Here is a 21,080-nt window from a genome sequence, read left to right on the forward strand (position 1 = left end):
AATGCACTCTGTGTTTGATTTCCCAAGATGGCGGCAAAGAAGAGAGAAGGTGAGTGTTTATAATTTTTTGTCAGGCACATCGTACTGGTAACGTCCGACATAATATAACGACTGAATTGCAAGTTTTTAGTGTTTTTAAAGCTTTTTAATGCACACTACAACGGCAAAAACGGACTGAAGCGGCAACACCATGTGTTTGCGTCCACACGTGTCTATGTACCGGGCATGAGTGACCTCGGCTTTCAGTCGTTACGTGGACACAGCACAAACTGTGTCCATTCAGTTCTACATCTACCAAGTGTAACATCTGACATGCTCAACAGCCTGCAGACTATATTTACAAACTGTTTGTCACTTTGTTTCTGGTTTTAGATGTGGTACACAATGTATTAAATAAGATTATTTTTGTTCTGACAAGATTTCTGTGTTTGTTGCATTTTTAATGAAATGTGTGTGTACTGCTTGCTGTCGGACGTTACACAGGACACAGTGAGCAGATGAATTTATGGGACAATAAAATTGAATTTTGGTTTGGATTTGATGTGAATGTCAATTTCAGCATCTAAGTCAATGATAAAGATTAGATTCAGAAATATCTGGCAAGTAATTATCATACTGTGGCTAGTTGTACTGTGTCCAGTGTAACATCCAACATCAGTCAGGTGCCCGTCTTTATTGATCAATATCTAAAAAACGCTGCTTTCATTTATCTTTTTAAAACTTGAAACACATTCAGGAAACCTCAGTCTTTAATGCTGCAACATCCAACAACAAATATAAACAGTTTTATTTTTGCCTCAAGTGTCCCATTGTAAGGAGGCAGGTTCTGGCACAGCATCATGTCCGTAAGTACAAGATAAGACTGAACCTATCCTCAAGGGCTGTCCACCCCTGAGTACTTGATGTCTTCTCTGTAATCCACCGAGTACTTGATGTCTTCTCTGTAATCCACTCTGTCAGGGTAAAAATTGTCACTAGGAGTCCTATGTTTTTGTGATTCTTTGTGATTCTTGTATCACTATCAATACCGGAATGACCGAGTGTGGTATTGAGTAGGCTTTGTGTTTTGTGATATTTTATAAAAAAGTGTTTTGGTTTTAATCTTTTAAACAAGTCGCGTAAGGCGAAAATACAATATTTAGTCAAGTAGCTGTCGAACTCACAGAATGAAACTGAACGCAATGCCATTTTTCAGCAAGACCGTATACTCGTAGCATCGTCAGTCCACCGCTCATGGCAAAGGCAGTGAAATTGACAAGAAGAGCGGGGTAGTAGTTGCGCTAAGAAGGATAGCACGCTTTTCTGTACCTCTCTTTGTTTTAACTTTCTGAGCGTGTTTTTAATCCAAACATATCATATCTATATGTTTTTGGAATCAGGAACCGACAAGGAATAAGATGAAAGTGTTTTTAAATTGATTTGGACAATTTAATTTTGATAATAATTTTTATATATTTAATTTTCAGAGCTTGTTTTTAATCCGAATATAACATATGTATATGTTTTTGGAATCAACAAATGATGGAGAATAAGATAAAAAAAAATTTGGATCGTTTTATAAATTTTTAATTTTTTTTACAATTTTCAAATTTTTAATGACCAAAGTCATTAATTAATTTTTAAGCCACCAAGCTGAAATGCAATACCGAACCCCGGGCTTCGTCGAAGATTACTTGACCAAAATTTCAACCAATTTGGTTGAAAAATGAGGGCGTGACAGTGCCGCCTCAACTTTCACGAAAAGCCGGATATGACGTCATCAAAGACATTTATCAAAAAAATGAAAAAAACGTTCGGGGATTTCATACCCAGGAACTCTCATGTCAAATTTCATAAAGATCGGTCCAGTAGTTTAGTCTGAATCGCTCTACACACACACACACACACACAGACAGACAGACAGACACACACACACACACACACACACGCACATACACCACGACCCTCGTTTCGATTCCCCCTCGATGTTAAAATATTTAGTCAAAACTTGACTAAATATAAAAAGATGTTTTATTAGTGATATTTTATAAGTGTCTTGCTTTTAATCTTGCTTGATAAACAGATTTATCCTTGTAAAATAAAGTCAAATTGTTCGTTCGCTCGTTCGTTCTTTATTCATACTAATGATTAGTGCACAGTTATTCTGTCTGACATAATTCTATGTTTTACAGCCTGTGCAACTAGAGATCTAGCTTTCAGGTAGCAAATGACAATGATGAGAAATAATTGTTGCTTTGATTTAGTAACCATACAGAGAGCCCTTGACCCTCAAATGTTGACTGACACTTCAACAACCTTCAAGTGACCAAGTCAAAATAACATGATTCATCCCATTGAACGGGACAACAGACAGAAAGAAAAACATTCCTTAGTTCGACACTTCCTTATAATAATTCCCCTGTGATTTTACAACAAATAATCAGCTCTCTCTTTCCTGTTAAAATCCTTTGATCAAGACAAACCTGCATCATTGTAGCTTTCCCTGTCATGCTTTGATAACTGGATTTGCGTAATACAGAATATATTTGTGCGTCTCTTAATTCTTGTCCAATTTTGTATTACCACAACAGCTACTTTTTTTTTTGCTGCTAGTTTTTGCAATCAAATCTGGCTAATACAATCATTTACAATTACAAACAAACGGTTTGATTTGTTATGACAGCATCAACAGCTTGATAAAACTACAGGAAACAAACACCCAATAAAACTCTCTTGAATGCGTGCATTATAAGAGATCATCAAATCACTAACATTTCTTCTGATCTACTATTATGATCAAGGTTGATCAGTGATTACAAAAAAACATATGCTGTAGCCAATCAGAAATGGTTCAAGAAGCTTTCAAACCATTCTTCCCCCCTCCCCCTTCAGTAAAACAGAATTAGACAACAGCCAGTTTGGCCCAATATTCACAGCAGCTATAAGATGCAACATAAGGCAGGATACATTGCCATCTATTGATTTACACTCGGCTTCCCGGCAAAGGTGTGTGCAGACAAAGGCTTCCTGAGCAAGTTGTTGTTGGCAGAAAGACATCTTTGCCTCAGATATATATCGTTATGGCCTTTCTCTTCACACTCTGACCATAATCTCTGTGTGTCACACTTTACTGTGTAAGTGAGAAATGTTTGCTTCTGCTTTTTTCCCCCATATCTGTATGGCTTTCTCTTCTCCCTTCAATGCTTTAGCTCTGCGGTGTAAGTGAAAAATGTTTGTTACAGGGCCAGGGAAGTCTGTGTTTGTCATCTCAAGTTCAAACACATGTGAGAGCTTAGCATAGCATCACATAGCATAGCACAGCCTCGGCCAGTATGTGGGTTGTAAAGTGCATATTGCTGTCTGGTTCATAACCTTGCATTGTTGACTAGTCCTCGCTTTGAGGTTTCTGCCGCAGTGTGTTCATACATTCAACACTGTTCACCGATTTCTCCAAACATGTTAAATATGAGCTCAACTGTTTACATTTTCTTGTTCCTTTCTTTATTTTTTTTGTTGCTGTACTAGATTAAGGGGGTGGAAGGTAGGTGAGAGGTGGGTAGCATTGTAGTAGGTAGGGTGGGAGGGTTGGGAAGAGGACATTTGTCTCCCTCCAACACATTTTGATGGGACATAGTCGAAGGCAAGAAGCGCCAAGCTACAGAAATGTTAATGTCCAACACATTGTGATGGGACAGAGTGGAAGGCAAGAAGCGCCAAGCTACGGAAATGTTAATTAATGTCCAAAGGGGCAAAATGGTGCACTATCGTGCCATCTGATAATTTACAATTAATCCGACCCTCTGATTTTTTCCCTGAAACCCCATGACACCTTCTCGCACCTCTATGTGTGTGTGTGCATGTGACTGCATGCGTGTGCGTACATACTTGGTGTTCTCAGTTTGGTGCTTGTATTAGTTCCAGCAACACCCCCAATCACAGATTTAATAAATGAACACCCAAATAACCCCCAACTCACCTGACACCATTCTTGATGCTCTCAAACATGAGAAGAGCGCGGTTGGGCCGCGGTTTCTTGGGAACCTTAGGCGACTTGCGCAGGGCGTGGAACCCTGAGCTGGAGCGCGAGCCCGTGGACCCGTGGTGGTGGTGGCGGGGCCCATGGGCCTGGGGTCGAGCCCCACGCTTCAAGGAATGACCCAGAACCTGGGAGGAGGAGGCAGGGGAGCCAGGGGAGGGTAAGGAACCGCCGGACATCCCGCCGAAGGATTGGCTCCGCAGGACAGGCTGGGTGGCCAGGTTGGGCGACGAAGCGCGACCATTCGGTTCCTTCAGGGACATCTCCGATGCGTAGTAGTGGTGGTGGTGGTGGGGGCCGGCCGGGTGGTCATGGTCGGGCGGGCGCGGGGCTTTCGGGGTGAACAGGCGTGTCATGGAGCTGGAGGGTTCTGTAAATGGAAGAAGAAAAGGTTTGTGTGTTATTGCACATCTCTGTAAAAATGTGATTGTCTGGCGTTCATCTCTGTGGCAACAGTAAAGCTGCCTTGAGAGACAGTTAATAAAAGATACAGTTTTATTTGATTTTCCAGGGTAATGGAGTATGAGCACATAAAAGTAGCATTGCCACATCGCCCAGCGTCAACTGAGGACACAGTGAAAAGGCACTTTTTTTTCCACTTTGAGTGAAAAATAATTGGCATAATTGATGTTTGTGAGTCACAAATTATGTATCAAATGAAAAAGGAATGAATAAAGAAATGATTCAAAAATAAAGTTTACTGTATGAAATTAATAAAAGATGTGTTTTGGAATATTTTGAGTGTGAAAGTGCGTGTTCGTCTTCACTGCCTCTCGCGGCCATTTTCGCGTCACTCTTTGCAGACGACCAGTTCATTTCAAACTGCTGGGAGTACCGTAATTTTCATTGGAGGGCTGTGATATTTTGCAACCAATCAGAGAAAGCTTTACATCTTTCCCATACAGAAAACCGCGACCCACCGGAAGCTACATCTCCGTCAGCATGACGGTGAATATTACTCGTGTGAGTTTCACTAACATTTGGTCTGAAAACTTCCATCGGCATGCACGGTTCAAATGCAGTTTATAAAACATTAACTTCTGTTTCATTTAAGCCAAAAATCAAAAGAATCGAGCGAGAAATGACTTATTCCCAACGATTATGCTGCGCAAAACTGGACCCGAAAAATGCGAAACTCGGCCGATCAAAAGCCTGAAGAGGTTGCGATCTCGGCTCGCTCAAAGCAAAGTGATTTCGAACTAAAATGTTCATATCTCGCGAACTACTGCACCGATTTAAATAAAACAAATTGCTATGTGCTCAGAATTTTTATCTCTTTAAAATGGTGTGTTTCTTGTCATTCAACCATTAATTTCAAAATTCCATGTTATTGCCACAGCTATCAGTCTATGTCCCATGTATTTAGCTACTAGCTTTGTCCTCAAATGACGCCCAACATTTCTCAACTAAAATGACCATATCTCGAAAACTACTGCACCGATTTAAATAAAACAAATTGCTATGTGCTCAGAATTTTGATCTCTTTAAAATGGTGTGTTTCTTGTCATTCAACCATTAATATCAAAATTTCATGTGTCATAGCTAATAAAAGTGCTTTTTGTACACAAAGAGAGAGAGAACGAATAAACGAATGAATGAACGAATGAACAAACGAACGAACACACTTTATTTTACAAGGATGAAGATTTAACTTTAAGGCACATTGCCTTGTCTAACAACCTGTCATTACATTTACAAATACTAAACATATAAGAGAGAGAGAGAGAGAGAGAGAGAGAGAGAGAGAGAGAGAGAGAGAGAGAGAGAGAGAGAGAGAGAGAGAGAGAGAGAGAGAGAGAGAGAAAGCCCAGAGCGAGAGAGGAGAGCTCAGGAGCGAGAGAGAGAGAGAGAGAGAGAGAGAGAGACAGAGAGAGAGAGAGATGAGAGAGACAGAGAGAGAGAGAGAGAGAGAGAGAGAGAGAGAGAGAGGACATATTACGGAGAGTAAAGAACTTATTGAAGTGTCAACACACAAAAATACATCACATGTGTATGCCTCCTCTCTCAACCACTAACGCATATGTATCAACTTTTGCAAAAGACTTTCTTTGGTTTGCCAAAAAGTCTTTACACACAAAATCAACAGACAGAAACACACACACACACACACACACGGACTCTCTCTCTCTCTCTCTCTCTCTCTCTCTCTCTCTCTCTCTCTCTCTCTCTCTCTCTCTCTCTCTCAAATACACACACAAGCGCACACACACCATCCACAGAGGGGAAAAAACAACTCAGCAGCATCTCCACAGAAACAGGTACATGTAAAAAGAATCATACCAACAATGAACTTCATCACCGCAACTGTACGATCAAAGCCGGAACTTGGACACAATCAACCCAGCACACTGACCAAACACTAACATCACTTTCACTACCACCACAGGTGCTGGTCAGCAGAGAAAGAAGGGTCCGTTTAGAAAACCACGCACGATTTTTCTGATGGTTCGCCGAGATTACATAGATCTACTGACCCCTTTCGCTCAACGCAGTCGCCGGATCAACTTGTCAGCCTTGCGCAAGTTTCAGTCACACACCCTCCCGGCCAGCGCAAGGCCCCGTTACGGTGGTAATACTCAAAGTGTGGGGCTTCAAACTGCGCCCTTGACTGGGGTGAAGTGTGGATAACGGGGCCTTGTTGCTGTGTCTCACACCTGTTGTGTGTCACACGCGTGCGGAACAAATTACGGGACGTTATGGAACCTGTGGGAACCCCCAGGGGTGACTGCCTGCACAATTAGTTCCGTGTTTGTTGGAAAAGGAAGCGAGAGAGGGCGAGAGGGCGAGAGGGAGGGTGTGTTAAGTGTATGTGTGTGTGTGTGTGTGTGTGTGTGAGAGAGAGAGAGAGAGAGAGAGAGAGAGAGAGAGAGAGAGAGAGAGAGAGAGAGAGAACGATAACGTCTCATAACACAGACCCCTGTCTTACTCCCCCCCCCAAAAAAAAATCAGGCATCACTCCCTCCTCCTCTCCTTTACTTCTCAACGAGAGGGCCATCAGACCACAAAACCCCCGTTAGAACCAAAACGCTACCTACAGTAATTTGTCTAATGCAGTGTAATGTAAGTGTGGGACAAACTTGCCACCCAGAAGCAAGCTTGTGTACAAGTTGACACCGTCAAATGTCACGCGTTTCTCGCCTCACGCTTTTAGCAGTTTGAGCTTGTAACGATCGCTTGGCTGCAAATGTCAACGGCATCTACGAGGAAGAAAAGGTCTTAGAAAATGTTAAGCACGAGCACGACCACTAAAAAGTGGAAAAAACTGATGACACGAGGCAAGCTTTTCTGCTGCTTGATACTATTATTGTTTCAAGTCCAAGCCAAAAATAGCCAGGCAAGGGTTTTTTCTTCTTACAGTTTTGACACTATTTATTCCAAGAACAAGCTAAAAGTGAGAATGCGTTCTTGCGAGAGAATTTTTCCCACAACTTGATGCAACTATTCCAAGAAAAAGGCCAGACTGTGTGCATATTCTGATGTCTAAGGAGAGTTTATTTACAGAAAACATTCTTTTACCTGTGGGAAATGTGATAAAATCGGATTCACAATGATCTAGATTCTTTCTTTATTTGGTGTTTAACGTCGTTTTCAACCGTTCAAGGTTATATCGCGACGAAATGATCTAGATACTCAATATGATATCCCAGATGTATTTATAATCATCCTTATAATAAGGAAGTTTTAGGTTCATAAGCAGTATTGCATAAAGTTTGTTGGTACGTGAACATGGTTCTTTCTGAATATGTGTGGGGTTAGTGTTACTACGCATCAAAACGGAAGATGATTCTTCGTAGTCGACTGAAGCTTCGTTGTGAGAAGTCAGTTTGTCTCAACGGCGAATTAATTGAGATGCTTGTATCCCCCGTAAAAAGCATAGACAAAACCCGCATCTTTCTTTAGTTACCTTTTTTTTGTACAATTCAAGCACCAGGCAAAATATCTGTAACAAGTACATCTAACCAATCTGGTACACTAACAAAAACAAGCGACTAGCCATGTGAGCCAGTGGAGATTAAATGCAGGTTTACGACTTAGTTTTGCGTTGGCAAAGGAATGCTCCACTTTAGTAATCGATGTAGACCTTGTCGACACTGAGACAACAAGGAGCACGTGCAGTCAATCCTAGCGGGTGTGTGTGTGTCACTGTGTGTGTGTTTGTGTGTGTGTGTGTGTGTGTGTGTGTGTGTGTGTGTGTGACTGAAAGAGAGAGAGAGAAAGAGAGCGAGAGAGAGCGAGAGAGAGAGAGAGAGAGAGAGAGAGGAGAGAGAGAGAGAGAGAGAGAGAGAGAGAACACCTGCTAACTAGTACAAATCTCTCTCTCTCTCTCTCTCTCTCTCTCTCTCTCTCTCTCTCTCTCTCTCTCTCTCTCTCTCTCTCTCTCTCTCTCTCTCTCTCTCTCTCCCCTTGTTATTAACACGAGTCAACCATATCAACTACAAAACACACAAACACACACTAAGACCAAAAAAAAAACCCCACACAGCAAACCTGGAAGACATGAAATGGAAACCGACAGGCAGCTAGAAACCCGACAACAAAGTGTCTTCATTGGCCGTGTTCTGGGGACAAGGAACCACTTCGATCACACGTTCACTTCAACATTATCATAACATCCTCTCTCCGACACAACGGTTAGCTGGTGAATTACCCAAACTTGCGCCGCATTCCAGAACCTGCCTCCGCACTCGCAAAACAAAACTCTCCACTTTTCGATCGAAATGCATTAGCAGGTTAACGAGAACACAACGTCGGAAGCCGAACGTCGCATCAATCGAGAAGAAATAATGGAGTTGTCAAATACATCAAAGCTTTATTTTCAGTCCCTTACTTCCCTGAGTCAGGATTCCGTTCAGGAAGTCTGAGTAATTAAAGGGACTGTCTCATTCCTGGCTAATTTAAGTTTAACGTCCTCACAGGAACAAGAGCCTATTAGGGACATGAGGTGTTTATATGCTAAAGACTGTGTCATGTCTACAGCACCAAACACACTACAGACACTGACCATGCGGAAAACACGCGGCCAATACAGCGCTGTGCGATGCGGATTTGAAACAGCCAGCCACTCATAACTTCTACCGGATCGCAAGAACAATTCCGACTGAAAACGACCTACCTTTCAACGACTCAAAACGGAAGATGATTCTTCGTAGTCGACTGAAGTTTCGTTGTGAGAAGTCAGTATGTCTCAACGGGTGGTTTTAATCCAACGTTTGAAAAGTGTTTTATCTATTGAAACCACAGCACATACAAACACCAAACACAATCTGGTCAATCCCCGGTTTGAAGTAGCAGACGACACACACGCATGACGCATGCGCCTGGCAAGCCCTGCTCGCGAGGGTCGATTTCAACATCCAGAGTGAAAACACTTCGCATGCCGGTGTATTTTTACGCTCTCATTCATTTATAAATAAATCGTGTCGATGAAATATCGTTTAGGAATGTTTACGCTGCTAAACGGATTGTGACGTAATACACGAACTGATGGTCGCCTCGTGTGTAAGCTTACTGAAACGCTTTGTAACAAACCGGACGATGGGTGCATAATCAACCTTGAGATAAACCCAAAACTCTGTTCTGGTGGGGCGCAACACACAGACAAAAAAACAACATGTAAATTCATCTATGACGCTATTAAAACACTTTTGTTGAGTGTTGCACATAACACGTTAATTTTGGAGGGATACATGGAAAGACAAATCGACGAGAGAGAGAGACAATGACAATGACAAATTCTTTATTTACGAGGGTAGTGGCATAAGCAAACAGGTGCTTTTTTACATCCAGCCCTCGCCCATGGGAGGGTTTAATCTAATGATAATACGTTTTAAAAATGTTGGAATATCAAGTTAAAGAAGTAATAAAAACAAACGATGAACAAGCAAACGTAACGATTAACAGACTAAAAAAACAAACAAAAATATACATACAAGCGAACATGACATATTATTGTCAAAGGCATAATGAAAACTGTATCAATCAAGCAAAAACGTGTGCAACTTCGAGGGAAGAAAAATTCCGTGAACTGAGGAATCAATGGAACAACTACGTTGCAAATAATAACAACGTAGCATCGTTACATAAGTCATGTTATGAAATTAATTAGGTACATGTATCTACTGAAACGTGTAAAAGGTAAAAATAAGGCATCAATAATATAAACATGTTGAGAGAGAGAGAGAGAGAGAGAGAGAGAGAGAGAGAGAGAGAGAGAGAGAGAGAGAGAGAGAGAGAGAGAGAGAGAGAGAGAGAGAGAGAGAGAGAGAGAGAGAGAGAGAGAGAGAGAGAGAGAGAGAGAGAGAGAGAGAGAGAACACTGCCAATTGTCACTAAATAACAGATGGATAAAGATCCGGCCCAACAAAATTCTTTTACCGTATATTTGAAAGCGATTGTACAGATCAAACACCAAAGAGCATCAGTCTAAACTCTATTCCACCTGTGAATATAAAGCTCGCTGCCAAAGCACACACACACGCACAAACACACGCGCGCACGCACAAACACACACACAAACACACACACGCACACACACCCACACCCCCCCCACACACACACACAAGGTTCAACAATGAAGAAATATGCGACCACGCAACAGGTTGCACGCAGAGCAAGATCAAAATAACAACAGCAGCCCTGGCGCACTGCATGATCGTCTGAATAACCAATCGATAACATGGAACAAACGCCAGTTATTTCCTGTAATGAATAGGATTACATCGATTTAGATCACCATGAAGGAAATTTAAAAGAAAATGGAGAGGGAATTGGAGGGTGAGGGGGGGGGGGGGGGAGCTTTCCCTTCCATCTCTCTCACTCATTCTCTCTCTTGTGGGTGGGGGGAGGAGGAAATCAGTTCGACTCTGGTGCGTCTCCTTCACACCTCTACAACCAATTTATCCACGACAGAACAAAGACACTGGACGAAGACCAGAGGAGCCAACGAATCATGCCTGGAATAATCAGCCATCCCTGCCCGACACTGTCAAACACAATCCGCTGTCTTTTTCATTTGATTCTCTTGATCTTTTTACTCTCTCTCTCTCACACAGAGAGAGAGAGAGAGAGAGAGAGAGAGAGAGAGAGAGAGAGAGAGAGTTTGTTTGTTTGTTTGTTTGTTGCTTAACGTCCAGCCGACTACGCAGAGCCATATCAGGACGAGGAAGGGGGGGATGAAGGGGGCCACTTGTCAAGCGATTCCTGTTTACAAATGCACTAACCCATTACTTGTGTCCCAGCAGGCTTTAGTAAAACTAAATTAATACCTACTGGAAGATTACCAGTTTCCAGTATGTTAAAATAGGCTTAACCTATCTACTGCTGGACTTACATCAGAACACTAACAGAATCGCGAGACAAGCGGCAAGAGAAGAGATTTTTGGAAAAAATACAGGTGAATGAGCAAGAAGGCAGAAAAAAGAAAAGAATTCATGAAGAAAAAGAGAGCATGACAGGAAAGAGGAACCAAAAATCTACCTAACAGCAAACTAGAAAGCTCCTGCGGTTCCAAAAACAGGAGGGGCTTTTAATTTCATAACCGCAGTGCCCCACTGCGGGAAGAGAGAGAGAGAGAGACAGACAGACAGAGAGAGAGAGAAAGAGAGACAGAGAGAGAGAGAGAGAGAGAGAGAGAGAGAGAGAGAGAGATATGCCACGCCCACGATATCAGGTGTGCGTGTGTGAATGGAATTAAACGGGCCCTCTTAGACAATAACACTAGTCACTAATCAACCGTCAAGGATAAACTTGACAATCTGACATGCAAATGCCACGCCAAAACAGTGACGGCATTGCTAAAGAACGCACCACAACAACCCAATTATCACTTCCTCGTTCCACGCGACACTTTCTATCACTGGACAGTGTTCAGCAACGACAAGCGCGTTACTCTGTCTGTGTGGCTAATGCACATTGTTCTTTCGTTCTTTATTTGGTGTTTAACGTCGTTTTCAACCACGAAGGTTATATCGCGACGGGGAATGGGGGGAGATGGGATAGAGCCACTTGTCAATTGTTTCTTGTTCACAAAAGCACTAATAAAAAATTTACCTTACTGGGAGAATGCAAGTTTCCAGTACAAAGGACTTAACATTTCTTACATACTGCTTGACTCAAATCTTTACAAAAATTGACTATATTCTATACAAGAAACACTTAACAAGGGTAAAAGGAGAAACAGAATCCGTTAGTCGCCTCTTACGACATGCTGGGGAGCATCGGGTAAATTCTTCCCCCTAACCCGCGGGGGGTGTGCACATTGTTAGTTTCTTAACTGAATATCAAGGCTGTTAGTATCTTATACTTATACCACTTGGGAAACGAAAGAAGGAATGGGGGTGGGGGAGGAGGAGGAAAGAACGTAGAACAGAAGAAGAAAGAAAATACTAAAAGAAGAAGAACGAAGAACGAAAGAAAGAATGAATTAAGAAGGGGAAAAACGAAAGAAAGAACAGGAGAAAAAAAGAACGATAATATATATCGTTACACTGCTGCGACCGGCAATCAGAAATCGGCAATACCAACACATCCCCTTCAAATTTTCCTAACAAAACACACATGTCGAGTTTCTTTTCACTTCAAGTATTTGAACGAACTGCACATCACGCGATTGAGACAGGACTTGGACACCACACTTACCATGCGCCGATAGCTTCGCTTTCTCCCCGCGTCTCTTCTTGCAAAGTGCTCGAATTCTGACCAGTTTCATGGCCGAATATCAAAAATCACTTGTCACACGCACAGTATATATTTGATTAGCCACACAGAAGTTTTATCTCCTTCGTAAAGCTTGTTTCATCTCAATGGCGTGCACATTCGATATAATCTTCATTCCACGTACAAAAGCGAAATCTCAATCCACAAAAACACAGTCACTTATCGCGAGTTCACTGTCACGTACACGGAACACGGACAGAAATTGAGTACTCTGACACTGCACTGCTTGCACTTGATAGCAAGGTGCAGTCAGTTTACTCCAAGAATTTCCCAAGTACAGTGGAACCCTCCACTTAAGACCCCCATTTTAAAACTCCCCCCTTCCCCTCGCCCCTCCGCTTTAAGACTATTTTGGTGGAAAGTTTGCCTCAGTAAAAACAAGAGCAATCACTCTAGTCTCTTTCACAACCCACACTAGATAGACTTATTTACAAACTAGATAGACTTATTTACATACTAGATAGACTTATTTACATACTAGATAGACTTATTTACAAACTAGATAGACTTATTTACATACTAGATAGACTTATTTACAAACTAGATAGACTTATTTACATACTAGATACTTATTTACAAACTAGAAAGACTTATTTACATACTAGATAGACTTATTTACAAACTAGATATACTTATTTACATACTAGATAGACTTATTTACAAACTAGATAGACTTATTTCCCGGGTTCGTCTATTTACCTCTATTGTGAGACTTCCTTGTTTATCGGACCTGATTTTCTCAGATATCGGGATGTTTTAACAAAACCTAACAAAAGCCTCTTCAATCAGTGTAAAGGCAAAGACCAATTGGCAAGATACGGAGAGAACCTTGAAGTAAGGGGCCAGTGAGTGACTCACTATCACGCTCACTAAACAAGCCTTCGCCAGTCATTATAAATTGAAGACACACATGCAATAAAACCATTGTCTGTCTGATCACGACCTTACCCTGTCAGTACTTTATGTCCACCCAGCTTTGAGAGTTTATACCCGTACATTATTTCCCTGTAATGTATCGCCGGGTCCCCTTAATGGATTTTTTTTTCGGTGAAAAAGTCGCACCTGCTGTTAATTCGGTGAACCATTAATTCAACGGCTCAAACATTAACAACATTGCGGGGAAACAGTGACAGAGTTAGCCATTTCATTTTGTAGACCAGCACATCTGAACAAGTGCGAAACCTAGCTTGCGCAGAAACCGGTAAATTTGTCACCAAATCAAAGCGCACAGTCATCATGCCAAATGATCAGAAAAGAGGATCTCGATTCGAAAATGTCGTCAATTGTCTTTCCGGTATTTTCAGATTGTAACCAGTATGGTACTGGAAATCACCGGTTAACACAAACCCTGACTTATTGATATTCAACGTGTGTGTGTGTGTACGTGTGTGTGTGTGTGTGTGTGTGTGTGTGTGTGTGTGTGTGTGTGTGTGTGTGTGTGTGTGTGTGTTTCATCAAAAGGATGCCGGAAATGACGAATGCCTCCACAAAACACAACAAGTGCGTTCCAATTCCCCTCCCCGCTCCCATTCGAACAAACAAAGTAAGCGATCAAGCGATCAAGCAAACGCCTTTAGTGTCGTATGTACAAACTGTTGTAGCGAAACTTGTATATATTACAAGCAGTCCGCGTCATGGGATGCGCAAGAAATGCGTAAACAAGGAAATGTCGACTGACGGCTCTGAGGCAAACAAATTAAATAATTCCGTATGCTAAAAACAATTAAACATTCCTTTCTTCACATTTACCCCCATTACGTCAATTTCGCCCTACGATGTAGACAAACGCAATTCATCTTGCATCAAACTGACTCAGAACCGACAGTCAAAACAGACCTCTCATTCATCGAAGTATAGGTACAGGTATTAATGCACCGCCACCGGTATTTTCCGGTCGAAGTCGGTCGGAGGGTGCAGACCATTAACGGAGACAATTTACCTTCAGCTTGAGAAAGGAGGGAAGTTAAAGTGCCCATTACACCTAACTTATGGCGTCATGCACTGAAGCTGTGTGACCCTGTGACCCACATATCTTGCTTCTATATATATATACGACTAGTGTCTGTCTGTGTGTCTGTCTGTCTGTGCGCGATGCGCGGCCAAGGTTCTCGATGGATCTGTTTCAAATTTGGTGATCATATTCAGGTACACCCTGGACACAACCTGGTCGATGAGATATTTCAACACGTGCTCTCAGCGCGCAGCGCGGAACCGATTTTGGTTCCACCTCAGCTATTTTGGTTCCACCTCAGCTTACCCGGGCCCCCATACCGACACACCATAGCCGCTACACCACATCACAACGCCAAAGTTCTCGGTGGTTCTTTTTCAAATTTGGACACCGTATTCAGCTACACCCCGGACACAATATCATCGATGAGATATTTCAACACGTGCTCTCAGCGCGCAGCGCTAAACTCATGTTCGTTTTTGTGTTCATTTCACCATTATAAGTAACTCTTCCTTATCTTCTCCAGTGTTTGGCGTTTATCTCCCTTCCTTCGTGTGGCTTTCCCGTTCAGTTGTAAGTTACTATTTATTTTTAGAATGTCACTGCGCTGTCCAGAACGCTTCCCTTGCACCCGTAAGTTGTTCTTACTGTCAAAGTGAAAAGCTCGAATCAATTTATAGCCACGCGAAAAATACACTCTCACCTATCTCTATATATTTATAGATACAGATATGCATATATATATACGGCTTCTCTGTGTGTGTGTGTGTTTGTGTGTGTGTGTAGGCAAAAACCTATGTATTATAGAGTTCTGTTTGTGATGGGGTCTAGCGGCTTTTGTCTGTCTGTATGTTCTGGCATGTGAGAAGCCACAGCAGATAATATAGGGCTAAGAAATAAGCTCTAAAATTCTCAATCCCGTTTGACAGGACTTCGCCTTTCAAAGGTGATTGTGGTGAACCGCCACGCTGTCTGTCTCTGTCGCGCCGTTCACCCCAAATTCCCGTTTCTGAGAGTGACTATTTTTAGAATGTCACTGCGCTGTCCAGAACGCTTCCCTTGCACCCGTAAGTTGTTCTTACTGTCAAAGTGAAAAGGTCGAATCAATTTATAGCCACGCGAAAAATACACTCTCACCTATCTCTATATATTTATAGATACAGATATGCATATATATATACGGCTTCTCTGTGTGTGTGTGTGTTTGTGTGTGTGTGTAGGCAAAAACCTATGTATTATAGAGTTCTGTTTGTGATGGGGTCTAGCGGCTTTTGTCTGTCTGTATGTTCTGGCATGTGAGAAGCCACAGCAGATAATATAGGGCTAAGAAATAAGCTCTAAAATTCTCAATCCCGTTTGACAGGACTTCGCCTGCAGAGGTGATTGTGATGAACCGCCACGCTGTCTGTCTCTGTCTCGCGATTCACCCCGGCGAAGCCGGGTATTCCTCTAGTTACTGATAAAAGCAAACATCGGTTTTCCCAAACAGGACAGCGGACAGTGACAATTCTGGTTCGACGGCTGCCAATAAGACGTCATACGACAGTTACACATTTCTGTCTCACATCCTTATTGGATACATTACATATAACAAACAAACAAACAAACAAACACACATAGAAATGTAGTCAAGTGGCGTATCCAGTCTTTTTGTGTAATTATCTCCTGCCCGACTCAGTTGCCTCCCCTGTCTATTACCTTCCCCTGACCCAAGTTGTGTCTCCCGCTAGGATTATTGTGTGTTTACTATCGTAGGGTAGACTCTTGACCGGATTCCTTTCTAATCTCTTATCTCAGATACCTTAATCAGAGAGCGTTAACTTACAACCATCTCCAGAGCAAATCTTTTTCCTCTTGCTTTCCTTCAAATGATGGGTTCAAAGATCTTTACAAGTGAACTGTGAGGAAAAATCTCTATCCCACAAGTTGTTTCAATAACGAACCAAATCTTTACACCTAAAGCCACAGTGAAATCAAGTCTTTTCAAAATACTCGACTTTATAATACAACAATCCTTTTCATTCACCGTCCCATCTCCATCTAGTGAACGACGAAGAAGAAGAAGAATTCACCGTCCGCCTCACTGATTGAACAAAAGAGTTGAATACAGTCCGCAATAACCCCAAAGACGATCCCACGCAAACCAAAATGTACGGGTTTCTAGTAACAACAAACAACACAGTCACCCGATTACATGGCGGGGAAGAGTCTATTCGCTGTTGCTTCATCAACCTAATCATATTTTCGGCAAGCAGTTGGGGGGGTAGGGGAAGATACAACAATGTCACTGAGTACATTACGGCAAAGAAAAGCGAAAAACAGATCGATATCTGACCCGATTGATATGATTCACCGCATGACTCACAAGTATCCCCCCACACCTCTATGTTGATCTGTTCGGGTAACCCCGTAACTATAAATACGCCGTCTTAAAATAGAACAATATAAGCACCGCTCTGACCAAGGATTGTGCATTGTGGCTTTGGCTCTGATATGAGACACAGTCTAACAGTAACAGCGACTTTTTCGTGCTCAGCGGTTTGCGCCAACGAGAGTAAGTTTCCCGAGTGGGGTTTATAGGCTGAATAGCTAACTTCAATCAGTAATAGTAACTGTTCCAACTTCAGCTCTAGAGAAAGGGGGAATGTACGTTCTGGCTCACCGATTCCGACAGACCCTAAATATTAACGCAAAATAGGCTTCTGGACTAAACTTTTACTAAAATGAAACATGCGACAAAATCAGAAAAATACTGCATAAATCCATACAAAAAAAATACAGTAAAGTAAGGTTGTTTTGAACCAATGCCGGGTCTGTCGGAATCAGTAACCCAGAACGTACATTCCCCCTTTCTCTCTGTGCAACGCTAAATTTAGTTTCCATTGAAATATTAACTAGTTGCAGCCAGCGTGCGTATTGATCCAATCTGCCCGTCGGTCGGCTAGCCATAACTACCGTATTGATCTGGTAAAAACAAACAGCAAGCTTGTCTTCTATACTGATTCCTCCAATGGCAAGACAAGATTAAATCATGTGATAGCAACAGTTACGTCACGTCCGCCCACCACTTGGTATTGATTGTAACATAGCCTGGTGATTTTGCCATTTCATTCCGGACTCGCCTGCCGTGCGGTTGTGTTTTCTGTGAGAGTCAAGATAGCATTTCTGAAGAATTAGAGAGAGAACTTCTTCCTCAAGATATGGATCAACAAAGCAGATGGAGTGTAGAACAACTTGGCATCATTGAGGAGCATATATTTCATCATAATAATTATGTTGATGTATTGAATAGAATGAAAAGAGAAGGGCCATCAGAAAGTAGGAAACTACCTAGATTTCTCTCCCAACCAAAAAGAAAACTGACATCTCTGTATGGGGAGCAGGTAAAAAAACGAAAGGTTATGTCACCAGAAGAACTCCATCAATACTTGCAGTCAAAAGAGGTTGATGTGAGTAAGACAGTTAGGAAAGAAGTTTTCTTTTTTTCCTCAGAGAAAATAGGGTCATCAGATGCTGCTATTGAAAAGCTGAAGGAAGGATACAGGCAGATTCAAAGACAGGAGGCCACCAGTATGTGTTTTAACCTTCAGTATGGTTCTCTTCTGGATGCATCTTTCAAATTCTTTCAGGAAGAAAAGGAACGAGGAATTCACAAAAACAAGTGGGAAGAGTGGTTGCAGGCAAACATTGGCATCTCACCAGCTTATTCACGCAAACTGAGAGAGATTGCTCGTTTGCTGAAACCATACTTTAGCAGGTTTTCTACAGTTGGTCTGTCTTTCATTGAAATCTACTCTCTGAAAAAAGATTTGAAGACAATGTTTGAAAGTAATGAGGAGATTAGAAAATATTGGACTTCTCCCATGCAAGAACCACTACAACTCCAAACACGATCCTCTCAGGTAGAAAACACTCAGTTGTGAGAAGTCAGTCACGGTTGAGCAGAGCGCTCCAGGCTGGAGCGCCAGGTCTTTGTATTGCCTGCTATTGATGTTTCTTCCAACCCGTCACTACACTCAGTTGTGAGAAGTCAGTCACGGTTGAGCAGAGCGCTCCAGGCTGGAGCGCCAGGTCTTTGTATTGCCTGCTATTGATGTTTCTTCCAACCCGTCAAACAACTTCTAAAGGCTGCCTTTTCAGGCGGCCGCCGAGCGCACTTTATGCAAATGACTTGTTTATTGATTCAAGCTTTGACAAGTGTACTTGGTGGCTGCTTTGAAACTCAACAAAGCCTAGTACTCCCCTTTCACAAACACTTCCCAAACGCAAGCAACTTCCTTTTCCCCGCTGCAGTCAGAACAAAGCTGTCATAGCGGGTTTTCCCGATTGACAAAAATTCTTATTACACACTCATACTATTTGCGTTTATTCTCCAGTGGCCAATTGCATAAGAATATTCTGGTGATGAATAAACGCGCTTTGTGTCATTAGCATCTAAAGATTTCTTGTTTACAATAGTTGTGTTGATCTGATGAAGCGCGGAACTGATCTTAGGGTTGTCATGGTGAAACACTCGCTTCTGAAACAGTGCTTCCTTGTAGTTATCATGCGATATGCTCGACTTTACAACCTGTTTGCTTACACCCTTTGCTTTTTTAACCACCCCTTTCTCACTTGCAACACTGTACATCTTTGCACGCAATCCAACATACTCCTTAATTATCTTCCCATTCATTTCATCTTTCATCTTTCCAATAACCTTCTTGTTAACATTTGAGTGCAATGGTGATTCTTTAGGGTAGTCGCAAGTGTCATAAAAAGAATCTTTTCCTTTTACTGCAGGACTTTCAGCTTCTAGATCTTTGTAAATGTCATCCGCTGGAATGTCAAGTAAGAATGAATCTGTGTCTGTGTAAAGTACTCTCGATTTGGGATATCTTGGTTTCAAATAATCATACAAAAACTCAAGCATCAACAGTTTTGACAACTCTAGCACAGTAAAGCCTATGAATACTGGTTTGTCAAGCTTGACTTCAAGTTTTTTCATTAAGATACCATACAGCTGTTCATGAAAGTATTTAAAGTCTTGATACTGTGGTTTGGATGTCAGCTTGATGGCCTCATTTTCTCTTGTAACAAGTCTAACATCCTTTCTCTTGTGTGGGTTTTCCATTGTCTTACCAAAGCAACTGTTGTTCATCAGTTTAAAAAAGTCTTTCTCTGATGCATCAGCGGCTTTGGTTCTCAGTTCTGTGTTTTTCATGATGTAAGGTTTCATAAACTGTTCTTGATCAAATAAAATTATACGATGAACAGCCTTCAAAATTAATCCATGTCTAATGTAAAACTGTAACAGTCTGTAGTGACACACATACTTCTTTTTGTGAAACAGATTGGGCACCAGCTTTGGAGGTTCTCTTGGGTTTACTTTTAACCTCTCAGCCGCTAAAGGATAATCATTATGTAGATCATGAAGTGATAGTGGATAGTCTAAGTCAACTTCTAGTATCCATCCCTTTCGACTGTCTGGGCCTGCTTTTAATATTGTCAGCACAACACATTGTGAAAATGGTCCTGAATAGATCTTAAAGTTCCGAAGTGGAAGCGTCTGACACATTGCCCAACCATACAAATTGTTTGCATCTAGATACATGATGTAATTAGAAGGTTTCATAGGATCAAAGTCGTCCAAGTATTTGTTGTTGGCTTTGCAGTAATTGTGTGAAGCCATACTGATTCCTCCACGTAGTCCATTTTCAATCATCTGAAGTGTAGGTAGATCTGATAGCAAGTCAATCTTTACTCCCGTAAATCTAAGAAATGCATCCCAGCTCATGCCTGGTGCAGATATGTAATGTGAAGGATCTAGATTGTAGTGCTTCATACATGTTCTTCTGTAATTCTCAAATATATCTGCAAGTAAACAAACATCAGCCAACAAATATTGATCATGATAATCACCCATTGTATTACATCCTAATTTATTCCATGCAGTCTTAGCGTGTTCATAGTCTTCGTCACTTATACCTTTACCCTTCAGCCGTGAGAAGTAAGCATCCTTTGGTGGTAACTCATCTTCATCAAACCTCTCCCACGAATCCATGTATTCATATGGATAGACTCCCTTTCTAACTAAGTCACTGTCAAAGTACTTACATGTGATTGGGAAAGCAGTTAGTGATGAAGATAAAGACTCAAGTGTTCCCATCAGATGTTGAGCAGAATCGTAGAAGTATAAACTATTCAGAGTAAAGGCCATGTACTTTTCTGAAGACTGCGCAATGCATCTTGCTTTGTATTCATCAGTTACTGCCTGCATGATCAGATGTGAATCATAACCGCGCAAGTTATGGAAGAAGATTGGAAGCTTCCAAGTCTTAGGATCAAACTTTAATTGTAGATTACATTTGCTGTGTGCTGCTCCTCGGAACTGCCCACTTACATGATCATGATCTTACTA

General features: G+C 41.7%; 1 protein-coding gene across 3 annotated transcripts in view; it reads right to left on the reverse strand.

The window, feature by feature from the left end:
• Positions 1-21,080, reverse strand: part of LOC138971818 (rho family-interacting cell polarization regulator 2-like) — an 87,432-nt gene that overhangs the window by 36,133 nt on the left and 30,219 nt on the right. For 2 of the 3 annotated variants that reach the window (XM_070344643.1, XM_070344641.1), the window contains exons 1-2: positions 9,129-9,278; positions 3,956-4,385 (exon numbers count right to left, since the gene is read on the reverse strand). In XM_070344643.1, coding sequence (XP_070200744.1) covers positions 3,956-4,371 — 416 coding nt within the window. In that variant the 5' untranslated portion in view covers positions 4,372-4,385; positions 9,129-9,278. Of the gene's footprint in view, positions 1-3,955; positions 4,386-9,128; positions 9,279-21,080 lie in introns of those variants that run through there. The other variant, XM_070344642.1, reaches the window with a different exon arrangement.

Source organism: Littorina saxatilis, linkage group LG7, assembly GCF_037325665.1.
Source record: "Littorina saxatilis isolate snail1 linkage group LG7, US_GU_Lsax_2.0, whole genome shotgun sequence".
NCBI lineage: Eukaryota > Metazoa > Mollusca > Gastropoda > Littorinimorpha > Littorinidae > Littorina > Littorina saxatilis.